General features: G+C 57.2%; 1 protein-coding gene across 2 annotated transcripts; it reads left to right on the top strand.

The window, feature by feature from the left end:
* Positions 1-8,570: 8,570 nt before the first annotated feature.
* On the top strand, positions 8,571-24,896 carry TNFAIP8L1 (TNF alpha induced protein 8 like 1). 2 transcript variants are annotated; one of them, XM_047705582.1, is made up of 2 exons: positions 8,571-8,725; positions 21,232-24,896. In XM_047705582.1, exon 2 carries the CDS (start codon positions 21,237-21,239, stop codon positions 21,795-21,797), a length of 561 nt encoding a protein of 186 aa, XP_047561538.1. In that variant the 5' UTR covers positions 8,571-8,725; positions 21,232-21,236; the 3' UTR covers positions 21,798-24,896. The 2 variants fall into 2 exon arrangements, with proteins under 2 accessions (XP_047561538.1, XP_047561529.1); XM_047705573.1 differs by having other exon boundaries at positions 21,229-24,896.
* The last annotated feature ends 89 nt before the right edge of the window (positions 24,897-24,985 follow it).

The following is a 24,985-nucleotide window of genomic DNA, read 5'->3' as shown; positions in this document are numbered from 1 at the left end:
CTTGCAAACACTTCCAGTGCTCTGCATCGGGGCTCTCTCTGTGCCCAGAGCCCACGTGCCTGGGAGCAGCCCTCCGCCAATCTGCTAGAGAGTTGGAGGAACACCCCAGCTTCCTTGCCTTTGGACTTGGACTGGAGCAATGCTGGGGCGCACTCTACAGTGTCTCCTCGAGGTCCTCAGCAAGACTGAACCACAGGTGCTGTCAGCGACAGGTGCCCTGCCCATGACACCCCACCTACTGGCCGCCTTCCCTTCCTGGCTAGCTTTCCGATCTCCTCCTGGAGCTAAGCAGACCTTGAGGCAAGCTTTTGGTTGCAAAGAGTTCATCTGGGAGGTTGCAGTGGTTTTAAAATATGCCCACAAATCTTGCGACATTCCTCCTTTCAAAAAGTGAAGTCTAATTCCCGTCTTCTGGCATGTGGGCTGGACGAGTGACTCACTTCTAACAAACAGAATGTGGCGGAAGTGACAGTGTGTGACTTCTGAGATGGAGACATCCGGGCATACGCCTTCCTCCTTGTACTCTGGCGCTCTCTCCCACTCCTGGCCCAATCTGGGGCAGGCCAGCCACCATGTTGGAAGGACACTCAAGCGGCCCATGGGGAGGCCCATGTGGCAAAGGGCTGAGCCCCCAACCTCCATCAACAGCCAGATGTGGGAGCCAGCTGGGAAGCACAGCACAGACACGGATGGGTCCATGCTCGCCAGCCGTCCCATACATCCCAAGGGGACACACAGGCCACATCCAGCCTCATGTACGCCCCACAGTAGAGACATTTAGGAACGCCTGGCATTAAAAAGGTTTAGATAAAGGGACACTGCCAAGAACAGCAGTGGGGATAGAATAGCACCCTTTCCCTGAGCATTAAGAGCGAGTTTTCTATCCCACTCTGGTGCCTCCCACTCCCACCTTCAAGCAGGCCACTGTCCCTCAGCCCCAGGGGGGATGCCAGGCATGAGGAGGCTGGAGACACCTTCCACCTGCCATGCCAAGGGCTCTGGCCACATCATCTTTCCTTCCATTGCATCCTTGCACACACCGTTCTACTTCACCGCAGGACCTTTGCACATCCCCCTGCCCCACCCAGAACTCTCCTGCTTCACTCCCCCTTGTTGAACCCACACATCTGATGAATCTCAGCTTTAATGTTGCCTTCCCTCAACACCTGTCTCCTCTTCCCCTCCCACGTCGGCTCTCCCTGTCGAAAGCCCTTACCATTCCTTGTTCTTTGTCGTTTTCCTCTCTTTGGGCATAATTTTAGATTTATGGAAAAGTCACACAGGCAGCACAAAGAGCTCTCTGCTCTTCACCCAGCTTCCCCTAATGTTAGAACCTTACACAACCATAGTACATTTGTCCAGATTAAGAAACCAACCCCAGGCACGATCTTGAACTAAAATTCCAGAGCTCATGGCGATTTCTCCCATTTTCCACTAAAACCCCAGCACGGGACCTTGTGTGACCCGAGCCCTCACTGCCTTTGGGATCATTATAATCGTAATGATTATATGATCATTACATACAATTGTATTGATTACATGCTACAGCATTATAATTTGTAAATGATTGCAGCGGTCCTGTTTCGTGTCCCCACCATGAAGGTGGTGAATTTTGTCCATTTTGCTCCCTGGTGGGACAAAGCGTGTGCTCAGTAAACCTGTGTAGAATGCATGAAGGCCCCCAAAGGTTCCTAGGGTGGGAGAGCCGGGAGCCCCAGCTTCTCTTTCGGGGTTCCCACGGACACCTTTTTTTTTTTTTAAGATTTTATTTATTTGACAGAGATCACAAGTAGGCAGAGAGGCAGGCAGAGAGAGAGAGGATGGGAAGCAGGCTCCTTACTGAGCAGCGAGCCCGATGTGGGGCTCGATGTGGGGCCTGATGATCTGAGCTGAAGGCAGAGGCTTTAACCCACTGAGCCACCCAGGCACCCCACCTGGTGACTTTCTATAGGGTACAGAAACAGTCCGCATGGGTGGACCCAGCCAGTCCCCTGATTCTGCACAATTCAGCGTGGAAGGGACCTTGATAGCCCCGGCTGATGGAGAGAAGGAACAGACGGACAGACAGAGTCCCTCAGCCCAAGCCTGAAATGGTGCTGGGTGTGTGTGGCTGGGGAGCGGAACCCGGTCCTTCACGGAGCCGTCTTGCCACCAAGTTGAGGAGGGCGAGGTGGGTTCTGCTGGCGGAGGACATGGAGGAGACGAAGGTGTGCCAGTGCCTCCTTGAGAACCTAGGAGAACACTTTGTCGGTGTGGGGGGGAGGGGAGGTCAGGCGCAGGGCACCCCGCTCAGGTCTGGGGGAGCCTGTTGGAACCGCTGCAGATTTTGGAGCAGACGCTGATCTGAGCAAGGGGCTGGGACCTTGGGGGTTTCCCAGCCTCTTCCTGAGCGGGGTCAGTCTGGGCCCCGGGAGAGGGCAGCTCCTTTGGTGGGGGAGAGGATGGTGACACAGCCCTGTAGGGAAGCAGGTGGCCTGAGGGGACCTGCCTGCAGAGACAAGGCTGTGGGTTCCCAGGGAGCAGGGTGTGAGGAGGGAGATGGGGGAGTCACAGCCGAATCTGGCTCAACACCAGACTTGTCCCCAACTCTGACCTTGACCCTTCTTTGCCCGTAACTTGTCCTCAACTCCAGCCATCTCCCCAGACTGCTGGCTCCCCTATCTTCCCAATGAACCCCCACGACTGTCTCCACCCCCACTACCTCTCTCAGGGAAAGGCTACTCGGCCAGGTCATCCACACCCTGGTTCTGCCTGCTGTCCACTCTTCTCAGAACGTCAACACTTCCTGCTCCATCCTATGGGGTACAGTTGGGGCAGGGCATCGCAGGGTACCTCCTCTTTCCCTACAGCCCCTCCTCCCTGGCCTAGCAGCTCCAGTCTGGCCCACTGCTGTCCACTCCACGCTGGATACTAGATGAATTTCCCAATACCTGAATCTCTCTCGGACTCTAACACCCTCCAAGGCTCCCCACTGCCCTCAGGATGAAGTCCAGGATTTTATCCCAGACATTGATGTCCTGAGGGTCCCTGTAGTCTGATCAGGACACACATACTTTGCCTCCAAGACTTCCCAACCCCAGTACCCTTGCTCAGACTTCCCTTTCTGGAGAGCCTTCCCTCCAACAACACGTCCATCCTTTCCACAATGTCCTTATGCCTCCTCCTGGAAGCCTGACAGCTCTGGGCCAGAGCTAAACCCCTCCCCCAAATAATAATTGCTCTCCTCACTCTGGGTGCGCCCCACGGATTAGACACTTTCCTGAAACCTCTCTGCCAACCTCTGCAACTGCTCCCAGAAGATGGATATCGTGGGTCTGACTTACAGACGAGGAAACAGAGGCTCAGAGAGGACCTGAGATTCGCCCGCAGTCTGCAAGCCAAGACTAAACAGGGCTCTCCTTCCCACCCCTCCCACGGGGCGAACTCCCGCTCTTCCTTAAAAGTCTCAGCCTCCCCCGATCCCCAGTGGCGTCAGGTGACCAGTATGGGCTCCCCCAGCTGCCTGTGTGCTCCACATCACAGCCGTGTCGCTGCTGCCTGGCCTGTGGCGGAGGCGGCCGGGGTGTGCACGCGTGGTGGGGGCTCCGCGGAGCAGCCATGCCGTGTCCCCTGAGTTTTACCAATGTCTGCGACCAATGGTGCGACTGCACCCATCTTCCAGATGAAGCCCCCGAGGACCCGAGGGCTGAAGGTTACTCCCGCCGGGAATGACGGAGGGGCTCACGACCCGCAGAGGCAGCGGCGGCTCAGGCCGCCCGCTTCGGGACCGCACGCACCTGCCGGCACCCGCCGTTGGTCTCCGCACCCGCGCGCCTCCCACGCGCCGGCGGCTGCCACTTGCAGATCTGGCGGCCCAGGCGCTCCTCCGCTCGGCTGCTGGCGTGGGGGCGGCGCGGGCAGAGGGCTGGGATTCCTGCGGCAGCCTCCAGAGCCGCCTTCCTTCTGCCTCGGGTGAGCGGGCGCTGTGACCCCGCGCCTAGGCTGAGCCCGAGACCCGGGAGGAAGGCAGCCCCCGCCCCCGCCGCTAAGTGCCCTCGGGAAGGGTCCCTGAGACCCCCAGGCCTGGGCGCGGTGCGGGCACGGGCAAGGGTCGTCCCCTCCTGCCCTGCCCACTCCGTGGGAGGGGGTCTTGCCGGGCTGGGGGCACAGGTGGGGGCAGCCTGGGCTTGGGGCGTGGGGGGCGGGGCTCCTGGCCCCCGCGTCCGGTCTCCCAAGGCGCCTGGAGTCGGTGCAGAAGCCGCCAAGGGGGCGAGGAAGGCCTCCCGGAGGTTCTAGGAGCGCAGGCTCCCTCCACTCATCTCCCACGCCCCGCCACCGCGGTCCCATTGCGCAGACGCGAGACCGAGGCCCAGAGAAGCGGGTCGCTTGTTCTGGGTCACACAGCCCAGCGGGGCGTGAGGCCTGGTCTCGGGGTGCAGGTGATGCTGGCTGCGTCTAGGGAGACTTGGACCTGGGGACCCTGCCCCTGCACGCGGATGTCGCGCGCTCTGGCCACCCGTTCCGGGGAAAGGGAAGGTTCTGCGGCCCGAGCTGCGCGCAGAACACGCCCCCTGGCGGCCACGGCCGGAATCTGCGCAGCCGAGACGCCGCTCCGGGACCGGCGACGAGCGCCCCATCCCAGCTGAGCCCCCACTCCCTAGCCCGCAGCTCCAGGCCGAGCTCCGACACCCGCTGAGAGCCCGCGATCCCGGCTGAGGCCCCAGCCCTGGATGTAGCCCTTGATCCCCGGCCGAGCCTCAATTCCGAGTGGAGTCCCTGACCCCAGATAGAGCTCCTGGTCTAGTCTTTACTGGCACAACCCTGGCTGGGGAGACCTCATGGCTGTTGGGGCCGCCCAGAGGAGCTGTACATATTACAGAAAGTTCAGACTGCCCCAGGTTCTGATCCCACTTCTGCCACGACCTGGGACAGGTCACTTGCTTCCTCTGAGCCTCAATTTCATCATCTGTGAAATAGGACTCTTGTATCACAGGCTGGATTTGAGGTTTTGGTGAAGTAATCTATGAAGAGTGCTCAACAGGGGCGCCTGGGTGGCTCAGTCGTTAAGCATCTGTCTTCCGCTCAGGTCATGATCCCAGGGTCCTGGGATCCAGCCCCACATTGGTCTCCTGGCTCAGCGGGAAACCCGTTTCTCCCCCTCCCACTCCCCCTGCTTGTGTTTCCTCACTTGCTGTCTCTCTCTCTCTGTCAAATAAATAAATAAATAAAATCTCTCTTTTTTTTTTAAGTGATCAGGGCGCCTGGGTGGCTCAGTGGGTTAAGCCTCTGCCTTCAGCTTAGGTCATGATCTCAGGGTCCTGGGATCGAGCCAGGCATCGGGCTCTCTGCTCCGCAGGGAGCCTGCTTCCCCTTCTCTCTCTGCCTGCCTCTCTGCCTTCTTGTGATCTTTCTCTTTGTCAAATAAATAAATAATTTTTTTTTAAAGTGACCAATAAAACCCAGCTCTAATAATGTTATTACCAGGTGTGCCGTGAGGCACTTGGGAAAAAAAATAGCTTTAGGGGCCCCTGCCTGGCTCAGCGGGTAGAGCGTGCAACTCTTGATCTCAGGGTTGTGAGTTTGAGTCCCACTTGGGATATAGAGATTACTTAAAAATAAAATCTTTTTTAAAAATTTAAAGGGGCACATGGGTGGCTCAGTCAGTTAAGCATTGGACTCTTGGTCTCAGCTCAGGTCTTGATCTCAGGGTCCTGAGTTTGCCCACATTGGGCTCTGTACTGGGCATGGAGCTTACTTTTTAAAAAATTAAAAATAAAATAAAATAAACCCAGCTTTATGAAAAACACGTGTAATTCATATACCACACAATTCACCCATTTAAAACATACAATTCAGGGCGCCTCAGTGGGTTAAGCCTCTGCCTTCGGCTCAGGTCATGATCTCAGGGTCCTGGGATTGAGACCCGCATCGGTCTCTCTGCTGAGCAGGGAGCCTGCTTCCCACTCTCTCTCTGCCTGCCTCTCTGCCTACTTGTGATCTCTCTCTGTCAAATAAATAAAATCTTTAAAAAAAATTAAAACATGCAATTTGGCGACTTGGGTATATTACATTATTCATTTTCTCAAACTATGATAAACATATACCATAATGTTTACCATTATAATCATTTTTTACAAGATTTTATTTATTTATTTGAGAGAGAAAGTGAGAGAGAGCATGAGAGGGGAGAAGGTCAGAGAGAGAAGCAGACTCCCGGCGGAGCTGGAAGCCGGATGCGGGACTCCATCCTGGGACTCTGGGATCATGACCCGAGCGGAAGGCAGTGGCTTAACCAACTGAGCCACTCAGGTGTACCATTATAATCATTTTTAAGTGTACAACTCAGGGGGCATTAAGCGCACTAGCATTGTTGCAAACATCCTCACCATCATCCTCAACACAACTCTGTCTGCATTAAACACTAACCATTCTCCTCTCCCCAGACCCCTGGTCACCTCTTTTCCACTTTCTGTCTCTACAGAGTCCCCTTTTCTAGGTCCCTCAAGAAAGTGGAATCAGACAATACTTGTCCTCTTATGACTGGTGACTTAAGCTCCTGTTTGCAGGGTTCATCCAGGTGGCATGAATCAGAACTTCCTTCCTTTAGCGGCTGAATTATATTGCAATGTGTGGATGGACCACGTTTTGTTCATCTGTTTCTCTGTTGATGGACATTCGCATTCCATCGGCTTTCGGCTGCTGTGGGTAATGCTGTTATAGACATTGTGCAAATATCCGTCCAAGTCCCTGCTTTCAACCTCTCCTGGTCGATACCTAGGAGGGGAATTGCAGGGTCACATGGTAATTTTCCTTTTGGAGGACCCACCAAACTTCTCCACAGGGGCTGCACCTTCTTACGATCCCACGGACAATGTACAACTGGTCCAATGTCTTCACATCCCTGTGGGCACTTTTTGTCCTCTCTGCGGACCCATAGGCTTTCCTGTTCCCATGTCAAAGATTCGGACAACTGATGCTCAGAGAGGTGAACACAGGCGGGGAGATCGGGAAAAAGCTGGTTTTGAACCCACTTGGGTCACACTCCACCCACGCCCACCCTGCACTCATGGAAACAGTTTGCTATGGTTTGATGAGATTCTAAAAACAGTTCCCCCTGCCTCTTTGGCCTCATTAGCTACCCTGACCCAAAGAAGGGTTCCTCACAGTTTGGGGCGGAGGCATGAAGAGATGGATCTCTAACAGTGGGTCTCAAAGGGCTGATTCTGCCCCTTAGGGGACACTTGGCAATGATTAGAGACTTTTTTTTTTTTTTTTTTTTTTAGATTTTATTCATCTATCAGAGAGAGAGAGAGCACAGCCAGGGGGAGCAGCAGAGGGAGAGGGAGACATTGTTGGGACCAGGAGGGGGGTGGGGGGCTGCTGGCATTCAGTAGGTAGGGGGCCAGATATACTGCTCAACACCCTGCAGGGCCCAGGATGCCCCCCACAGCCAGAATGCAGGACCTGGATGGCAATCACGCAGAGGAGAGCAGCCCTGGACTAAGAAGAGGGCAGGACTTGGCTGAGGGCGAGAGGATGTGGGACCAGTACTCCTAGGTTTGAATCCTGGCCCTGCCACCCATGTTTGTATGTCCTCAGCCAAGTCACTGCCCCTCTCTGGGCCTCAAGTTTCCCTCTCCGAAATGGGATAAAGGGACATTTCATTTCTCTTTGCCTCAGGAGCAGAACCCTGTGCTGGGGCTGTGGGTGTCCCAAGTGCACACAGGAGGAATGCCACAAACACTTGTCTGGTCTGCTCTGGCCTCCCCGGGCCCCAGCTAAAACTGGGACCTAGAGCTGGGCTGCAGGGAGGAAACCGAGCAGCAGGGAAGCTGGGAGCAGCTCCTGGGCCCAGTTCCCAGGACTCACAGCTGCATCCTCCTGGGGGGGCCCCAGCTGGCCCAGCCACCTCACCCGCTGGCGGCCAGGAGGCTCCTGCGTGTTCTGCCGGCTCATTCCCACGGAAATCGAGGCTGGATCTGCGCGTTCCCCGGTGGGGTGTCCAGGGTCTGTCCACCCAGCGACCGCCTCAAACCTCACCTGAGGATTTACCTCTGCTCAGGGAGATTTATCTTCAACCTGGCGTCAGCTCAGCCCATCGAGGGCTGCAGGACTCTGCATTTTTTAAGGGGTTCTCAGGTGATTCTGATATAAAGGGTTCCTAGGGGCTATGCTTTAAGAAACGTGCTTCGGGCCCAGTTTCTAACACGCAGGTGGGTAAAGTGAGTCCCCGAGGGAGGAAGGGGCGAGTTGGTCTGTTTTCCTTTCGGGGTCTCTGTCTTTCTCCCTGCCTCCTCCCCACCGGGTCTCTCTCTGTTTTTGACTCTGGATCTCCTTCCTCCCCTTTCTCTGGCAAACCATCCCCCTCGCCCGCCCCTCAACACCGCATCCGGCCGGTTTCACGATTCCGGAGGAATCCCCCGGAGCCGTTTGGCCCCGCCCCAGACACCGTCCCCTTCCTGATAACTTGCTTTCATTGGGCTCTTCGTACGCCGCCCGCACTGCCATTGGCTGATTCCACACCCTCGGCCCGCCCCCCGTCGCGGGCCTTTCCGCGAGGGCGGGGCCGGGGCGGGGCCGCCGTGGTGGGCGGGGCTATAGGAGGGCGTGACCGAGCTTCCCCGCCCGCCCCGTCCAGTCCCTTCTCAGTCCTCCCGCGCGAGTCCCGCGGCAGCCCCAACGGCCCCTCAGAGGCGGCTGTACGGAGCCCCAACGGTCGGACCGACGGACAGGCCCCGGAGAGCAGGTGAGGGAGCGATGCCGGGGCGCCTCGCCATCTCGGCGCACCTCGGGGGCCACCTGGACGCCCTGTCTCTCTCGCCCCCATGCCCTTGCACTCCCTGCCTACCCCCTGCCTATCGGTATCCCTGCCTGAGTTTCCCTCTGTTTCTCCCTTTCGCTCTGGGTCCCCGTCACTCTCCTGCTGTATGGGTTAGGGGAAGACAGATTGGGTCTGAACTGCCCTCCCAAGCGTGGGGCTGTGCTCTGGGACCAGCGTCCCCTCACCCCCATGGGGACTCTAATGGACTCTGCCCCTTTCGCTGTGCAGGGTGCCAGGTGCTAGGGCCGGATTCCCAGATTCCAAAGTCGGGAGGGCATTTCAGGTAGTGGGCAGCCTGGCCAAAGGTGTGGTGATGGGAAAGTGTGGCTTCTGGCTAGTCCAGGCAGCCGGAAGAGCCATGGCCAGGCCCACCCAGACTGGCCACCTGGGAGCTTCCCAGTGGCCTGAAGCCTTGGCCTCAGTTTTGTCAGCTGTGAACTGGTACTGTAGCTGCCGAGGTAATTGGCAGGTGGCCTGACCTAGATCTGCGAGCATCACCGCCTCCTCTATCCTGGGGGGCTCTCCTGGAGGAGGGACAGCCCCAGCTGTAAACGGGCCTCCAGGATTGCTTCCGGAGCATGTCCGAGGCCAGCTGGCGGAGCTGGATGCCCTGGGGAGGCCCAGGGAGAAGTGCGGGCAGTTCAGCCTAGTGGTTGTGGAGTTCAGACCCTGGAATCAGACCGATAGGCTCCTGTTCTGCCACTCACCATGCTACTCAGCATAAGCGATTGGATTCTCTGAGCCTCAGTTTCCTGTCTGCAGAATGGGAAGGGACCAAAATCCCTGAGGAAGAGGGCTGCTTCCAGGTTCAATGCAGGAATGTGGGCCTTGCATGTCTCCTTCTGGTCCTCCCTCTCTCCCCCTCACTAACTCTGCTCCAGCCAGACCAACCTCCACGTTCCTCCAAACTCCAGACACGGTCCTGCCCTGGGGCCTCTGCATGGGCTGTTCCTTCAACTGCCCTGCCAGGTCCATGGGCACCGACTTTAAAACATAACAAGTTGCCTAGATGGGCTGGGCCAAGAGACTGCCAGGCGAGGGCTGGGCAGCTGGGAGGAGCAGAGCAGCCGGCCCTGGGACGCGGTACCTATGGAAACCAGAACAAAGAGTTGTCGCCCCAACCACACAAACACCTGGGCTGTGCTTCTCCCACTTGGCAGGCCTGGTGGCCCGGGATGCTGGTAGTAGGTGAGTGCCCAGACCACTGGGGGGCTGCTAGTGGGGGGCTTGAACCCTCTCTGATGAGGGTGGGAGATCCCTAACTGAATAGATGAGTCAGACAGGTGAAGATTGGGAGCCCTATGGTGTCCCCTCCTGCTGCATGGCCTTGGGCAGCTCAGATGCTCTCTGAACCTGTTTCCTCATCTCAGGCCTGGGTAGGACAGGGGCCTTTTGGTTGCTTGATGATCTGATATGGTGGGTTTAAGAGGCTTCGGTGTCCCTGTCTGTCCAGTGGGGCCAGGAGACGGTGCCTGAGGACAAAGCTCCAGCTGCTGTGGCCGAAATGGCCCCGCCCAGAGTCAGATGCCGCCGAATAACGGCTGAGACTCATCCAGGTACAGCCCCAGGTGTTAGAGACGTAGGGGAGGCGTCCACAATCCCAGGTGTTAGAGACGGAGGTGGTTGTCCACGTCCCCCTGTGTTAGAGACAGGGGGTTGTCCATAGCCCCAGGTTAGAGATTGGGGGCTGTCCACAACCCCTGGTATTAGAGATGTAGAGGTGGGGGTCCATAGCCCCACGTGTCAGAGATGTAGAAGGGGAGGGAGTCCACAGCCCCAGGTGTTAGAGACATAGAGGGGGCCGGGTCCATGGCCCCAGGTGTTAGAGACTGGGGGAGTGGGCTGTCGATGGCCCCCGGTGTAAGAGACTTAGATGTGGGGGTCCACAGCCCCAGGTGTTAGAGATGTAGAGGTGGGGGGCAGGACTGGGCCACTTACACAGCATGTGCACCCCCCCCCCCCGGGCAGCCCTTACCCCTACCGTTCCACCACCAGATAACTCTCTGGGATCCCCCACCCGCGATTTCCCAGAAGTTCCTCTGTCTCAGTCCTTGGGATCATCTAAGACTGTTCTCCAGACCTCAACTTCCACTTCTGTCCAATGGGGTAGTGAAAGTTGGGGAGCATTTACCTGGGAGAGCCCCCACTCCAGAGGAAGTTACGCAGCACTCCTATGTGACCTTGGGTTATCTCTGTCTCTCTCTGGGCCTCAGTTTCCCTGGCTGGACTGTGGGGCCTTTGGATGAGCTCTCAGATGCTAGACCCCTCTGGAGCTGGGAGGTCATTTATTCACTCAACAGATTCTGAGCCCCTGCTGTGAGCTGAAGCCTGGTACAGGGCGCCCACTGACATGGCACTGACCAAGGCCGAGTTGGTGTCCTCCCTCACTTGGCTCACAGATGGGACTTGGGAAACATAGGTGATCATCCAGAAATATCATTCCGCTTCACTGTAACTGCATGAACTCGATGGAGAGACAGAGGGATGTGGAAGTTAGTTTAAATGGGGGATCTGGGAGGGACCCCTGAGAAGGTGACATTTGAGCTGAGGCCTGAATGACAGCCATGTGGAGACCCGAGAGGAAGGGCATTCCAGTTAGAGGACACAGCCCATGCAAAGGCCCTGGGGCAGGCCTGGACCTGGAGTTTTGGAGGAACAGTGAGGAGACCCATGTGACTGGAACAGAGTGAGTGAGGGGAAGAGAGGGAGGGGATGGGGATGAGGTCATGGTCCTGTGGACTATGGGAAGAATTTGGGCTTTTACCTCCAAAAGGGGAGCTGTGGAGGGCTGTGGGCAGAGGAAGTGGGTCCCGATTCCGGTGATCACCGGCGCCCTCTGGTGGCCTCTTTGGGGAGGACGGATGGGGAGGTGTGAGAGCTTGAGCTGGAAGGAGGGCCCAGGGTTCAGGGAACTAGGATTCAGGCAGTGGAGAGGGGAGAGGTGGGTGGAGCTGGGACTCCCCTAGGGGCTGCAGACACACTGGTGCCCCATGCGGGCCTCCTCCACTTGCTGTGAAACATCTTTTGCTGGGCCTGAGCCCCGGCCTGGCCTGGTCTTTTCTGTAGGGGGTAGGCTGTGCTCTCCTGTCATTCCTGCTCGGTGCCCAAGCTCTGCTTCAGTGGAAGTCTGACCATAGCTGGCAGTGTCCCGGCTCCCCCTGCCGCCCGGCAGGTGGCCAGACCCGGCTCATCCTTGGGGGGGCCCTGCCGGGGCTCTGGAGAACCCATTTGAGACCCCCAAGCCCCTCAGACGAGCAGATTTCTCTTTTCCTTTTGCCATATCCAAATAGGGTATCAACTGTGAGTTCCGAGCGGTGATTGGTAACAGCCCGACACCGCAGGGGCCCTGGTGTTGGCAGCGGGTCTCATGAGGGCACAAGGACAGTGGGGGCATTTGCTGCTGTGGATGGAGGCCCTCCTGGGCCACCGCAGCCAGGGCTCAGAGAGGTGAGAGGGAGAGGCCGGCCCGGCCCTGCTGAGCTGGTCCATCAATTATTGATGCCCTTTGTGTGGGACATGAAGAATTCATGTGGCGGGGATGGGCTCCCCGTGGCCCCGGGGCCTGCTGTCACCAGCCCAGCCCGGCTCACAAGAGCCCCTTGCTGTCTCATCAGGTTTTTTTATGGCTGGGTTGTTAAACACAGCCATTATTAAAAATGACAGACTATGAGCTTACGTTGTATTTAAAATGAGGGTATAGAATATTATTTGGCAATAAAAAGGAGGGAAGCATTGACATGCGCGGCCCCGCGGACGGACCCTGAGCCCACAACACGCAGGGAGGGAACCAGACAGAAGGCCACACAGGGAGCGAGTCCATGCATGTGACACGTCCAGACCAGGCTCCTCCATGGATGGGAAGGGGGTTCTTGGGGGCTGGGGAGTGGACTGCTGATGGGGGCAGGGTTGCTTTTTGGGGTGGTGGAATGTTCTGGAGCTAGATAATGGCAATAGTTGCACAACTCTGTGTATATATATAAAAACCACTGAGTTGCACACTTTAAAAGGACGTGTTTTATGGTGTGTGAATCATAGGTTGATAAAAGTCACAAAAAAGCAAATGTCATAAATAGTCAAAAATCATAACTTCCTAATTATTCTACCGTATTTTACTACAATCTGTACTCTTGAGGTCATTTTCGTCTCTTGGAGGTGGTTGGTGGAAATGGTGAGCAGCTCTTCCCAGTTCCACCTTTGCTGACATCAAGTTGGAAGTTTGAAATTGGCCCCTGGGGGGGAGCACGTACACCGTGGAAATTGGCAACTACTACACATCGGGGTTTGCTTTATTGTCCTGTTGATGGTCTAGACCAGGGGCTGGCATACTCTTTTTATGAAGGCCCGAGAATAAATATTTTCAGCTCTGTAAGCCATACAGGTCTCTGTCCCGTCTACCCAAGGCTGCCGTTGTGGTGCGGAGACCGCCCTAGATGGTATGGAAGGAATGGCTGCGGCCGTGTGCCAATAAAACTTTATTTACAAAAACGAGCAGTGGGCCATGGTTTGCCAGCTCCTGGCAGAACTCAAGAAAGTGATGAAGAGAATGCCAGTGATGAGAATTAAACTCAACAGTGTGTCGGGTCCACAGTGGTTTCCTTGTGAAAAGCACAAGAGACTTGAGGAGATGCTCTCCGGCCCCGGGGTCACCTGCCATCTGGTTCGGCACGGACCGTTGCTCTCGTTGCTGATGAACGCAGTTCTCATTCCCCTTGTTTCACATTTGTCTGGATTGTTTCCATAAAGGAGAATGTCAGGTGATATCCCATGCCCAGAACTGCACATGTTTGTCAACCACATCTGAAAGCCCAACGATCGATCCCAGTTTGGTGAAACTTACGGAGAGCATTTTGCGAGAATCGATTTGGCCGTGGGACTCAACCCGGGGTTGCAGTGTGCTCAGTCCCAGTGGGATGGGGGAGGGCCAGGAGGAGTCTTCCCACTCCCAACCTCCAGGGCCTCCCAACAAACAGGGCCCAGGCAGCTTTCCAACCTCATCTCCTGCCCGTATTACCTGTGCTTCAGTTTGCATTCATTAATCAGTTAGTCATTCAACAATCCTCTGATGATGATCCATTGCCTACCCAGGGCTGGGTACTGGGGACCCTGCCAGGACTAAAGACAGACCCATTACCCACCTTCATGGCCTCGAGCCTAGCATAGGAACCCTGAGTCATGAATCTACAGGCCAGTACAATGAACCGTCACAAATAAGTGGGGTGAGGTAGAGGCTGGGGGTGAATAATTTGGGGTGTCAGGGAAAGCCTCTCTGAGCAGGGGGACCCTTATGCTGAGAATGCCCCCAGCTCCCCACCCCTGGGAGAGGCACAGCGTGTGCAGTGAGGGGATGGGTGAGGCTGGAGCCCACTGAACAATGGAGAGACAGAGGGGGTTGTGGCTGTAACGGGATAGACACTGGCCTGGGTTTGGAAACTGAAGGGACTGGAGGGAACAGGGTCCACTGGGAGGACGCCATTCCCTGGTGTGTGCCCTTCACCTCTCAGGGGAGGCTCAGGGACAGTCCTGCCTCCTGTCCTTGCCTCTGCAGGTAAGCGATGTTAGAGCAGCCCAGAGGTTCAAGATCAGGATCCATGGCCAGTTTGCAGGGTGTTTGGGAGCTGGAGTGCCCCAACTAGGGAACAGGACAAAGTTCCAAGTCCAGAAGGCCTTTACCTGGGGTCGGCAGAAGAGGTATGGGCTGGACTCCACAGTTCTGGGGAAGAATGTGGACCAAGGACTCTGTACATGGACACCCATTTCATAGATGGGAAAGCTGCCCCCAAGGTCATGGGGCCTGTCTGGGGTCCCTGTGGGGAGATATCAGGGCTGTGGGGCCAGACAGTGGCCTTCACTATCCTCACTGCTCCTCTAGCCCACCAGGCACAGTCCTGCCCCAGGGACTTTGCAACAGCTGTTTCCTCTGCCGGGCTCACCTTTCCGCCAGATCCTGTCTTTCCATTCCCAGCTTTGGCAGCTCCACTGCAGAGAGGCCTTCCTGACCGTCCTGGCCAAGGTCACCTGCTGTCCCTGGCCATCACTTCCCTGTCCTCCTTGGCTCTTATCTCTCCCTGAAATTTTCCCGTTTGTTTTTGTGTTCGCTGGTTACTGGTGTCTCCTCCTTCCTTGCTGGAAGGAGGAGACACTCCTCTTAGGGGACTATTTTGGAAATTTGGAGGGCTTTCTTTTTGCTTGCGGTGCTAACAGGACGTTCCGGCTTTGGGGGGCAGGGAGCAGGGACACGAGGCATCCAGCCATGTGCCTTGAGTAGTCCCCTGACGCTCACAGCTTCCTCATGTTCTGCTGGAAACAGACCGTCAAGTGGGCTTTTGCTAGGCTTTAATACTCAGTGACTGTCCCCAAATTGTAGCTCCTGGGTAAATTTAGGGAAAGGTGGAGCTCTTTTCAATAGGAATCTGTAGCTACAAGTTCACTGCCGTGCCCCATAAGCAGATCTCCGAGAGACGCGCTCTGTCCTCAAGCGCGGGGGACCTGAGCGTCAAAGGTGGGGAATTCTTGTTGGGCAGCCCTGCGGTAGTAGGTGCCTACTGTGTGCCCAGCAAGGCAGAAGCGATTTACAAATCTTAACTCGTGTGACCCTTTTATTTCTGTTTGTACTACACTATGGGCCAAATACTGATTTTTCTTTTCTTTTTAATTATGGCTTTTTATTTTTTAAGATTTTATTTATTGATTTGACAGAGAAAGAGAGACAGCGAGAGAGGGAACACAAGCAGATGGATGGGAGAGGGAGAGGCAGACTTTCCGGCAAGTAGAGAGCCCGATGTGGGACTTGATCCCAGGACCCCAGGATCATGACCTGAACTGGAGGCAGGTGCCCAATGACTGAGCCACCCAGGCACCCCCAAATCCTGATTTTTCAAATGTTCAATTTATTTAACATTTTGAATATGAGGCATAAAACATACATAGTAAGGGGCAGAGAGCTATAAAATATATACACTTGGTTTTTGTGTGTTTTTTTTTTAAGATTTTATTTATTTGTCACAGAGAGCACAGGCAGAGTGGCAGGCAGAGGCAGAGGGAGAAGCAGGCTTCCCACCAAGCAAGGAGCCCAATGTGGGACTCGATCCCAGGATGTTGGGATCATGACCTGAGCCAAAGGCAGCTGCTTAACCGACTGAGCCACCCAGGTGTCCCTAAAATATATACACTTAATATATATAGTAAGTGTTCAGTTTGATGAGGTATAACCCACATACCATAAAATTCACCACTTTAAAGTGCTCAACTTCCAGAACATTCCCTCTCCCCAAAAAGAAACCCCATCCCCATCAATAGTCACACACACCCCCGCCCCACCGACCATTATCTGCCTCCAGCTCCCGGTCCCCACAAGCCCCCTTCCTGTCCATGGAGGGGCCTGTTCTGGGCGTGTCACATGCGTGGACTCACACCCTGTGTGGCCCTCTATGTCTGGTTGCCTCTCTACGTGTCACGAGTTTGGGATCCATCCCCGGGGCTGCACATGGGGGTGTCTCGCTCCTGCTCGTGGCTGTGGGACATGCACGTAGGGCGTGCACATGCTGTGTGTGTCCCTTCACCCATTGAGGGACATGTGATTGGCCCCACTGTTTGGCTGTGTGAATCATGCTGCCGTGCACAGGTGCGTGCAAGCCTGCGTGTTTCGTACATTCTCATCACTTTGGGGGAGCTACCTAGGAGCGGAATTGCTGGGTCGCTTGGTAAGGCTGTGTTTGTTTGAGGAATGGCCAAAACGTGGGTTTTCACAGCAGCTGCCCCATTTCTCATTGCCCGTAGCCTCAGTTTCTCATGACGGACTGTTGCTGTAGTCACAGCCCCCGCCACCGGCGGTGGGGGGGAGGGGAGGCGGTGAGGATTTTGACAGGCATCTCCCTAGTGGCCAGTGAGGTTGAGCAACTTTCCAGCTGCTGGTTGGCCACTGATGTTTCTTCTTTAGAGTAAGACCAGATTTTTTTTATTGAGATATAAATTCACATGCCATAATCCATCCCTGGAAAGTGTACAGTTTGCTGCATGTTAGCAAAATCACAGAGTTTTACAACCATCAAGCTTGACAGCTTTTTACATTTGTACAGACCCAGACGGATGTCCCAGACCCCTTCCCCAATCAGCTGACTCAGAGTACCACCTTTAGGGGCGCCTGGGTGGCTCAGTAGGCTAAGCCTCTGCCTTCAGCTCGGGTCATGATCTCAGGGTCATGGGATCGAGCCCTGCATCAGGTTCTCTGCTCAGCAGGGAGCCTGCTGCCCCCCCCACCCCTGCCTGCCTCTCTGCCTACTTGTGATCTCTGTCTGTCAAATAAATAAATCTTTTAAAAAAGAGTACCACCTTTATACCACAGTTTATGTTTTAAAGATTTAATTTTTTTAAAGATTTTATTTATTTTTGAGAGAGAGAGAGAGAGAGAGAGTATGCATGAGTTTTGGGGAGGGGCAGAGGGAGAAGGAGACGCAGGCTCCCGCTGAGCAAGGAGCCCACTGCAGGGCTTGATCCCAGGACCCTGAGCTGAAGGTAGATGCTTAACTGACTGAGCCAGCCAGGACCCCCTATTTTGTTTTTAAGCTGGCAGGTACAGGTAGACAGTGGTGTCTGCAGATTCCATTTCAGGGAAACGGGGGACCTGAATTATTTTGTAATAAGGTGGCCTGCGTCTTAAAAGCTGGAGTCCCCCAGAAGGCAGGGACGGGATCTCATTTGGTTGTCCCGATATCCCAGTGCCTGGCACACGGTGCTCCCTAAATGCTCGCTGGTGACTGAATGAGTGTGAAGCCGAGCCCTCCATCCTCTGGGAGGCTTGTTTAGCTTTGACAATAATGGGATGCTCAGGCCCTTGGTGGCTGGACCAGGGACACTGACCATCTGGCCCTGGACCCCTCGGCAGTTTCTGGGAAGGCGCTGCCCCAAGAAGGGCCGAAATGGCTCAGCCTGGCCGCCTCCTGGCTTGTCCGCCCGCAGACCTGGGGAGTGTGCAGGAAGGAAGGAAGGCCGGGGTTTATTTTCGTCCATGGCCTGCTCCCCTGGGATTGTAGTCATCTCCTTGTCTGCCTGTTTGGATCGGGGGTTTCTGGCAGAACAATGGGTCAGGGAGAAGGGGTCATGCAGCTGGGCTGGCCCAGGTGTGAGCAGGTCTGGGGGCGGGCTGGAGGGGTTAGGAGTGTGGAGGCCCGGATGGAGGCTGCAGTTGCCTCTGCCCACCCCCTTTTCCTTCTGGGCTTAGGAGGAAGGTCCTGCTCGGGGCCCAACTCCCCTCCAGAACCAACATGCTCAACCAGCACGTGCAGATTGGACCAGAGAGGGACAGAGCCCCTCCACCCCGCCCCCGAGGGTGGATAGGCAGCAAGGCCTGGGCTCCAGAGACCTTGGGGTCCAGGTGCCTGGGCCTCCTCCCTGGACTCAGGGAAAGTCCTTTCCCTCTCTGAGCCTGTTTGTCCATCAGTAAGCTGGGGAGACTGAACCCAAGGCCTTGGGGGTTCCTTCTCATTTCTGATGTTCATGGATGTCCTTTCCTTCATGCATTCGGTAAACACTTATGGGGTGCCTGCTGTGTACCAGGCCCCGGGCTGAGTACAGGAAGCACTGTGTGAACAAGGGAGCCCTGGCCCCTGGCTGCACTGTCAGGCCAGGGAGATGAACCATGAAATCAAGGTGTGCAAGGCCAAAATGAGAGCATGCCTGGGGCGCCATGGGAGGCTTCCAGGAGGAGGTGACTGACACTGAGACTTGACTGAGCAGTTTACAGGATGAGTAACAGGGAAAGGAGTGGTCCCGATGCAGGGAACTGAATAGAACATTCTAGAGAAACCAGTGGGAGGGCATCTGGGAGGCACAGGTACTCCTTCGGCAGCCTGAAGCTGCTGCTGCCCTTTTCCCAGAGAATCTCACAGATAAGTGGGACTATGCCTTCAGGAAGCTGAATGGCAGAATTCTAGCCAGTGGCATCCAGCCCCTGGCCCAGGGGAAGCTCACAGCCTGGGGTGGGCATTGGGGTTGGCCACAATCTTCTGGCCTAGGACAGAGTTAGTTCAATCTTTCCCATTTTACATATGGGGAAACTGAGGCACAAGGCAGCTATGTTGCTTGACTATGCAGTCAGATCTGGGAGCAGATCCTAAATAGTGGGGCTAGATTTGTCAGTGAAACAGCTCCTGGCCCTTGAAACTCGAGGTGGTCTGCAGGCACCAAGTGGGGAAGGTGGAAAAGAGTAGGCCTGCAGAGGCAGTCAGTTGCTGTATTGCTGTGTGGCCTCGAGGAAGTGGCTCAGCCTCTCTGAGCCTGTGTAATTTCTTCAGCAAACTGGCAACCAGCCTACTGCCTGGTGGAAATGATGAAACGGGCACATGCTGTGGGCTCAGGGCCCGCCACGTGGTGCTGAGTCTGCAGCCCCCCTGCTCTGGCCCAGGCCTGCGCAACCCCACACGCTGGGGATGCTGTGGGGGGCAGGGAAGGCAGTCCTGCCATTCCCTGTGCCCACCCTGACCTCTGAGGGCAGGCGAGGGGGCAGCCTAGGGGGTGGGACTTCTCTCGGGGTGTGAGCTTGCACAAAGACGGGCTTTGTGGGGGCTCTGGGGGCTGAGCAGGCACCCCCGCAGCCTCCCTGGTCTGGCTGCCTGGGGCCAGGGTGGGAGTGCATTTCTATCAGGGCCTGGGACACTGGGTGAGGGCTGGGGGTGGGTCTCCAGCTCGCCTCATTCATTTTTCTGGAGTCTCCAAAGACACAGCGGGTAAGGAAGCAGGCCCCTCGCCTCTCCTGTAGGTTGGGGTGAGGCTGGCCAGCCGGGGAGTGAGGGCCAGCAGTGGGGCAGTGCAGTGTTCGGGGAGTCCCTGGGGCACTGCGTGGCCCAGAGGAGGCGCCTTACCATCAGTGTGGTTGTTCGGGGATCGCTTCCAAGCTGAGCTGAGGGATGAAACTTCAAGAAGGCAGGGGCCCGGGAGCCAGGGCTCCGGGGGCATGAATAGGAGTTCACTGGGGAGGTTACGGCACCTAAATGAGGCGTGGGGCCCGGTCCTGGGAGCCATAGGAGCTGCTGGCTGGTCCTCGGAAGGAAAGAGTCATGCCCAGATGTGCAGGTTGGGAAGAACTCTGGCCCCACCAGAAGGAGGTGGTTGGAGGGCGGCTTCAGAGCTCGGGGCATCTGGAAGTCAGCCACGGGGACAGGTGTGAGGAACAGACAGAGATTGCAGTCCGAGGCCTGGTCACTGTGCCCTGAGAGCTGGTCTGCCGTTCCTCTTGGGCATTGTCCTGGCCCTTTCCTGGGCGGAAGTGGTCTCAAGTCAGTGTGTCCAGATCAGAGGTGTTGCTGGAACAATGTGTTTCTAGAAACCTCACACGTGGCCCTCACCCCCGGGGCCCCAGAGCCCAGGCTGCTGTCCACCTGACTCATTCCTCAATGGAGGAGGTCCTCAGGGCTGTCTGCTGTAAACACGCCAGGACAGTAAGGCTGGGGAATTGGTAGTAACTGGGCTCCTCCACCCTAAACAGCCCAGGGCTTGGGGCCTGGGACCTCCATCCTACTGCACTGCAGGATAGGGTGGGGAATGACAAGCTGGACTGGGGAGGAGGGGATGGAATCAGCCTGTGATAACTCACCTTGAGCCTCTCCTCAGCTCACAGGGAGGATATGGTGGGTCTGGTGGACTGGAGAATGTCCTGTCCAGATTTCACCATTATGCATTCACTCTTTTGACTTTACCCTTCCTTCCTCCTCCTCCCTCCCTCTCGTCCTTCCTTCCTTTCTTTATTTTTATTTATTTTTAGATTTTATTTATTTGAAAGAGAGAGAGAGCACAAGCAGGGGGAGTGGCAGAGGAAGAAGCAGACTCCCCAAAGAGTAGGGAGCCGTATGCAGGGGCTCGATCCCAGGACTCTGGGATCATGACCCAAGCCAAAGGCAGTCACCTAACCAACAGAGCCACCCAGGTGCCCCTCTTTCTCTTTTTAGAAACGAATTCCCTTAGATCCCTTAGGGTCCTCTGGGTCCCCATCTTTTCAGTGTGACTGCTTGTTTTCAAGGGCTCTTCTGTGTAGGTATCCTGCCCTGTTCTTGTGCTCTGTGCTCTAGCTCCTCTGGGCCACAGAGTTGTGAAGTATGCCGTCCCTCTGCCCACCTTCTCACCTGTCCCTCCCTCCTCCAGGAGGCCTGCCTGCATCCCTGCCTCTCGGGGGTGCCCCCGCGATGGCATCTTGTAGCTTGTGAGGGTGGGACGGGCCACGTGTCCCAGACATGCCTCCACCCCGCACCCAGCCCAGGGCCCAGCAGGTGCTTCCCAAACCGCAGGCTCCTGTGGGTGGGGCTCCCTGGGGCTGGGGCGCCAGCATGCGCCCATTTCACAGACTAGCACAGCGTGGCACCAAACACAAGGGGCCTGCCGGGAAGGTCCTGGAAGGGCCAGGGCCGTGGGGACTGACGCCCGTGTACCTCTCCTCCTGGCAGGGCCGATGGACGCCTTCAGCACCAAGAGCCTGGCCCTGCAGGCCCAGAAGAAGCTCCTGAGCAAGATGGCGTCCAAGGCCACGGTGGCCGTGTTCATCGACGACACGAGCAGCGAGGTGCTGGACGAGCTGTACCGCGCCATCAAGGAGTTCACCCGCAGCCGCAAGGAGGCCCAGAAGGTGCTCAAGAACCTGGTCAAGGTGGCGGTGAAGCTGGGCGTGCTGCTGCGCGGCGGCCGGCTGGGCGGCGAGGAGCTGGCGCTGCTGCAGCGCTTCCGCCAGAGGGCGCGCTGCGCGGCCATGACCGCCGTCAGCTTCCGCCAGGTGGAGTTCACCTTCGACCGGCGCGTGCTGGCCGCCGCCCTGCACGAGTGCCGGGACCTGCTGCACCAGGCCGTGGGCGCGCACCTGACCGCCAAGTCCCACGGCCGCATCAACCACGTCTTCGGCCACTTGGCCGACTGCGACTTCCTGGCGGCGCTCTACGGCCCCGCCGAGCCCTACCGCTCCCACCTGCGCCGCATCTGCGAGGGCCTCACCAGGATGCTGGACGACGGCAGCATATGACCTATGACCTCGGGGATGGGTTTCCTGTGGGGGCGGGGGCGGGACGACGCCAGAACCTCCTTTCTCCCATCCAGTTCCGGCCAAACCGTCCCTTTGGAGAGGATGCTATTCTGTGGGAGGCAGTGGCTTTAAGGACTCTTGTCGCCTCCCCATCCACCCCGTCTCCGGAGGAGAAGAGCTCAGCCTGCCAGCCTGCGGCCTCCCGGGGCACCCCAAGACTGCTGCCTGCCCTGGCCTGCCTGACCTGACCCACGCCACCCCTCCAGCCACCAGAGGCCCCAGAAGTTGGCATTTGCCACTTAATGACGTGAAGGGTCATGGGGAACCAGAAGAAAGGGAGTGTTACAGGGTGAGTTGCATCTCCCCAGATTCTTTGAAGTTGTAGCCCCCAGGACCTTTGAATGGGACCTTCTTGGGGAATAGGGTCATTGCAGGTATCATTAGTTAAGATGAGGTCACACTGGTATATGGCTGGGCCCCCGGTCCTTGTAGGAAGGGGAACTTTTGAAACTGGGGGAGCTGCCTGGAACAGCCCAGCCGACACCCGGATTGCAGGCTTCTGGCCTCCAGAACAAGAGGGAACACCTTTCTGTTGCTGCCACTGCTGGGCCGGGGGCACTCGGTTCCAGCAGCCCCAGGAGCACCAGGAGCCCAGGAGACCGTTGAGGGGGGTCTGCTGTCAGCAAGGATGCCTTGATGGGGCTGGAATCGCAGCCCAGACTCCCACGTGGGAGGGGACAGAGCATGCTCCTGACTCGGGGCTCCAGGGTAAAGCCATCTGTGACGCATGCCCACTTGAAGATGATTATCTCACATGTTTGGCAGACCAACGGCAGCTGTGACCAGACCTCAGAAGGCAACGCTCCACGGATTTTGGCTTTGGCGACACCGAGAGGATGCCGTGATGCTCCACTCAGGGTGCAGATGGACGGGGGGGTGGGGTGGGAGGGTGGGGGGGCGTGGGAGTGTAGCTGCGTCCTAGCGGGCAGCAGGTGCGTCCTGGCAGGCCTGGGGAGGTTGTTCGGGGCACCTGCGGGGCAGGGGAGGGGGGATGAGGTCTTCGGGGCAAAGTTTTCAAACGGGAGGCCTGCACACCTGACAAGACCGGTGTGGTGGGCCCCATCCATTGTTCGAGACACCAGCCATTAAGGAAAGTGCACGTAACCATCTAGACATGGGATTTTTCCCGGACACTTGCCTGAGCCCGCACTGGCCGCCAGTGCTGCTGCATCAACCTCGCCCCTCCGGCCCGCCAGTCCCCACCACGCCCTTTCACCTCCCCCTGGCCCCCTTCCCCAGGCTAACAGGCCACTCTTTATCCAGGTGCGCCACAGCCTTTCTCTGGTTGGGTGTCTGCTTCCCTGAGAAAGCCAAGGTTCTCCCGCCGGAGACCCAGCTGTTCCCACCCCTGCCCCACCCCACTAAGGCAAACCAGTCCTCCCATCTTCCGTTCGAGATCAAACGTGCATCCTGAGCACCTGAGAAGCCCCAGTGGAAAGCAAGCCTTTGTCCTGGGCTTTGCTCCCTGAACGCATCCATGTGCACATCGCTTTGTGACTGGTGCCCCGGGGGGCTGTCTGGCCTGTCCTGACTCTTCGTAAAATTTCGAGATTTAATTTAGAAAAACCAAAGAGCACTACCGAACTGTTTCAATAAAAGCACACATCTGTTTGCATTATGTGGGACTAGCGAGTAAAATGCTGTTGCTAACAGCTTTCTCGTGCCCTTCCAGGGCTCCTGCTTTTCAAAATGAGCTCGTGTGTAACATCACACGTCACACGCCTGAGGTCCTCGCTGAGGTTCAAGGTCCGCTCCCCGGGGCCTGAGAGGGAGGAAGCTCGGGCCTGCAGTGCTTGGCTCCACGCACCCAAACGAGGGAGGGTTCGGCTTAGCTCAGTGAACAAAGACCCCAAGGCCAGGGTGGCTTCCCTTTTGAATCTAGCAGAAAGATCTAGAAAGATGCCTGCAAATGGCTGGTGGGGGCGAGGATGACTAGTTTGCATCCGGATGTCCTGCCATGTCCCAGGACACAGGAGCCACCAGCTCTGCAACCTCGATGAGCCCCCAGGATTCGGAAGCAGTCAGTGATTCCAGGCTGACCGTGGACGCATCGGTCTCTCCTGCCGGGGTCAGGCCCACGGGACCTGCAGGGACCCCAGGGGCCATGTCACTCCCACCAGTTTCCTGCTGCCTTGTTTCCGCAGGTAGCCGCGGGCAGCCACCATCTATGGGGTGCTGTGGCGACACACCCTTCGGTTTTCCGTCCACTGAACCCCAAAACCGGAGCGACAAAGGCTCCGGACCCTCCCTGAAGTCCCCATACCTGCCAGATCTCAAAGCACATCCGTTCTCGAGTGGGGCGAACCCCCTGTGGACGCATGTGCCCTTGAGCTGGACAGTGAGGGATGGGGGGGGGGTGTTCCTCCTGAGTATCTCCAGGGCTGCGGGGGCCCCTGCCGCTGCCTCACGCTGTGAAAACCGCGGTCCTTCACACTCCCGTGCGCGTCTACGGGGCAGAGTCCCACTCCGCTTCCCACAGGTGTGCGAACTGGGGCAGGAACCCTCACACCTGCCTCTCTGGCAAGTGGGGTCATGGCCGCGCCCAGGTCCTCGTGCTGGCATGAAGGAGGCGGCCAGGCGAGTAAAAGGGGAGGGGGCCCTCCGTCGATCCCACGCGGTGATTCCGATGAGCCAGGATTCCGATTCCCGGCCCAAGGCTTCTTTTCCATCCGTCTGCTTGTGAGAAGGCCTGGTCGGAGGGCAGGGTGAGGGGCAAGCTGGGGTCAGGCTCCCAGGCCCCGCTGCTGGGAGAGCAGGACCTTCTGAGTGGCTGGGGCATTTCGGGGTTTTATCTGTTTGCCCGTGGGTGTTTGTGGTTGCTGCTGTTTTAAGTTGCGACCCGCAATCCGGCTTCAGAAAGAGAAAGCCAAGCAGCCAGGTGCAGGAGAGGTCTGTCCCCAGCACTCCCCGCCCCCCATGGGGGGGTGACCTGTGGGGTGGGGCTGGGCCTGCCCCATGAGCTCAGGGAGATCCAGGTTCACAGCCAACCGCCTTGGGACCCCGCGCGTTTGCTCCTTCAGAGGAATCATGCCTGGAGATTCCAGGGGCCTGTGGTGACACCCATCGCCGTCTCCAGCAGGGCATGCGGGTGCGGGTGGCCAGACCCTGCTGCTGCCTCCGGGCCCCCA

This window comes from Lutra lutra, chromosome 1 (genome assembly GCF_902655055.1).
Source record: "Lutra lutra chromosome 1, mLutLut1.2, whole genome shotgun sequence".
Lineage (NCBI taxonomy): Eukaryota > Metazoa > Chordata > Mammalia > Carnivora > Mustelidae > Lutra > Lutra lutra.
The sequence above is the reverse complement of the archived record's forward strand: the minus strand, read 5'-3'. Positions and strand labels throughout refer to the sequence as shown.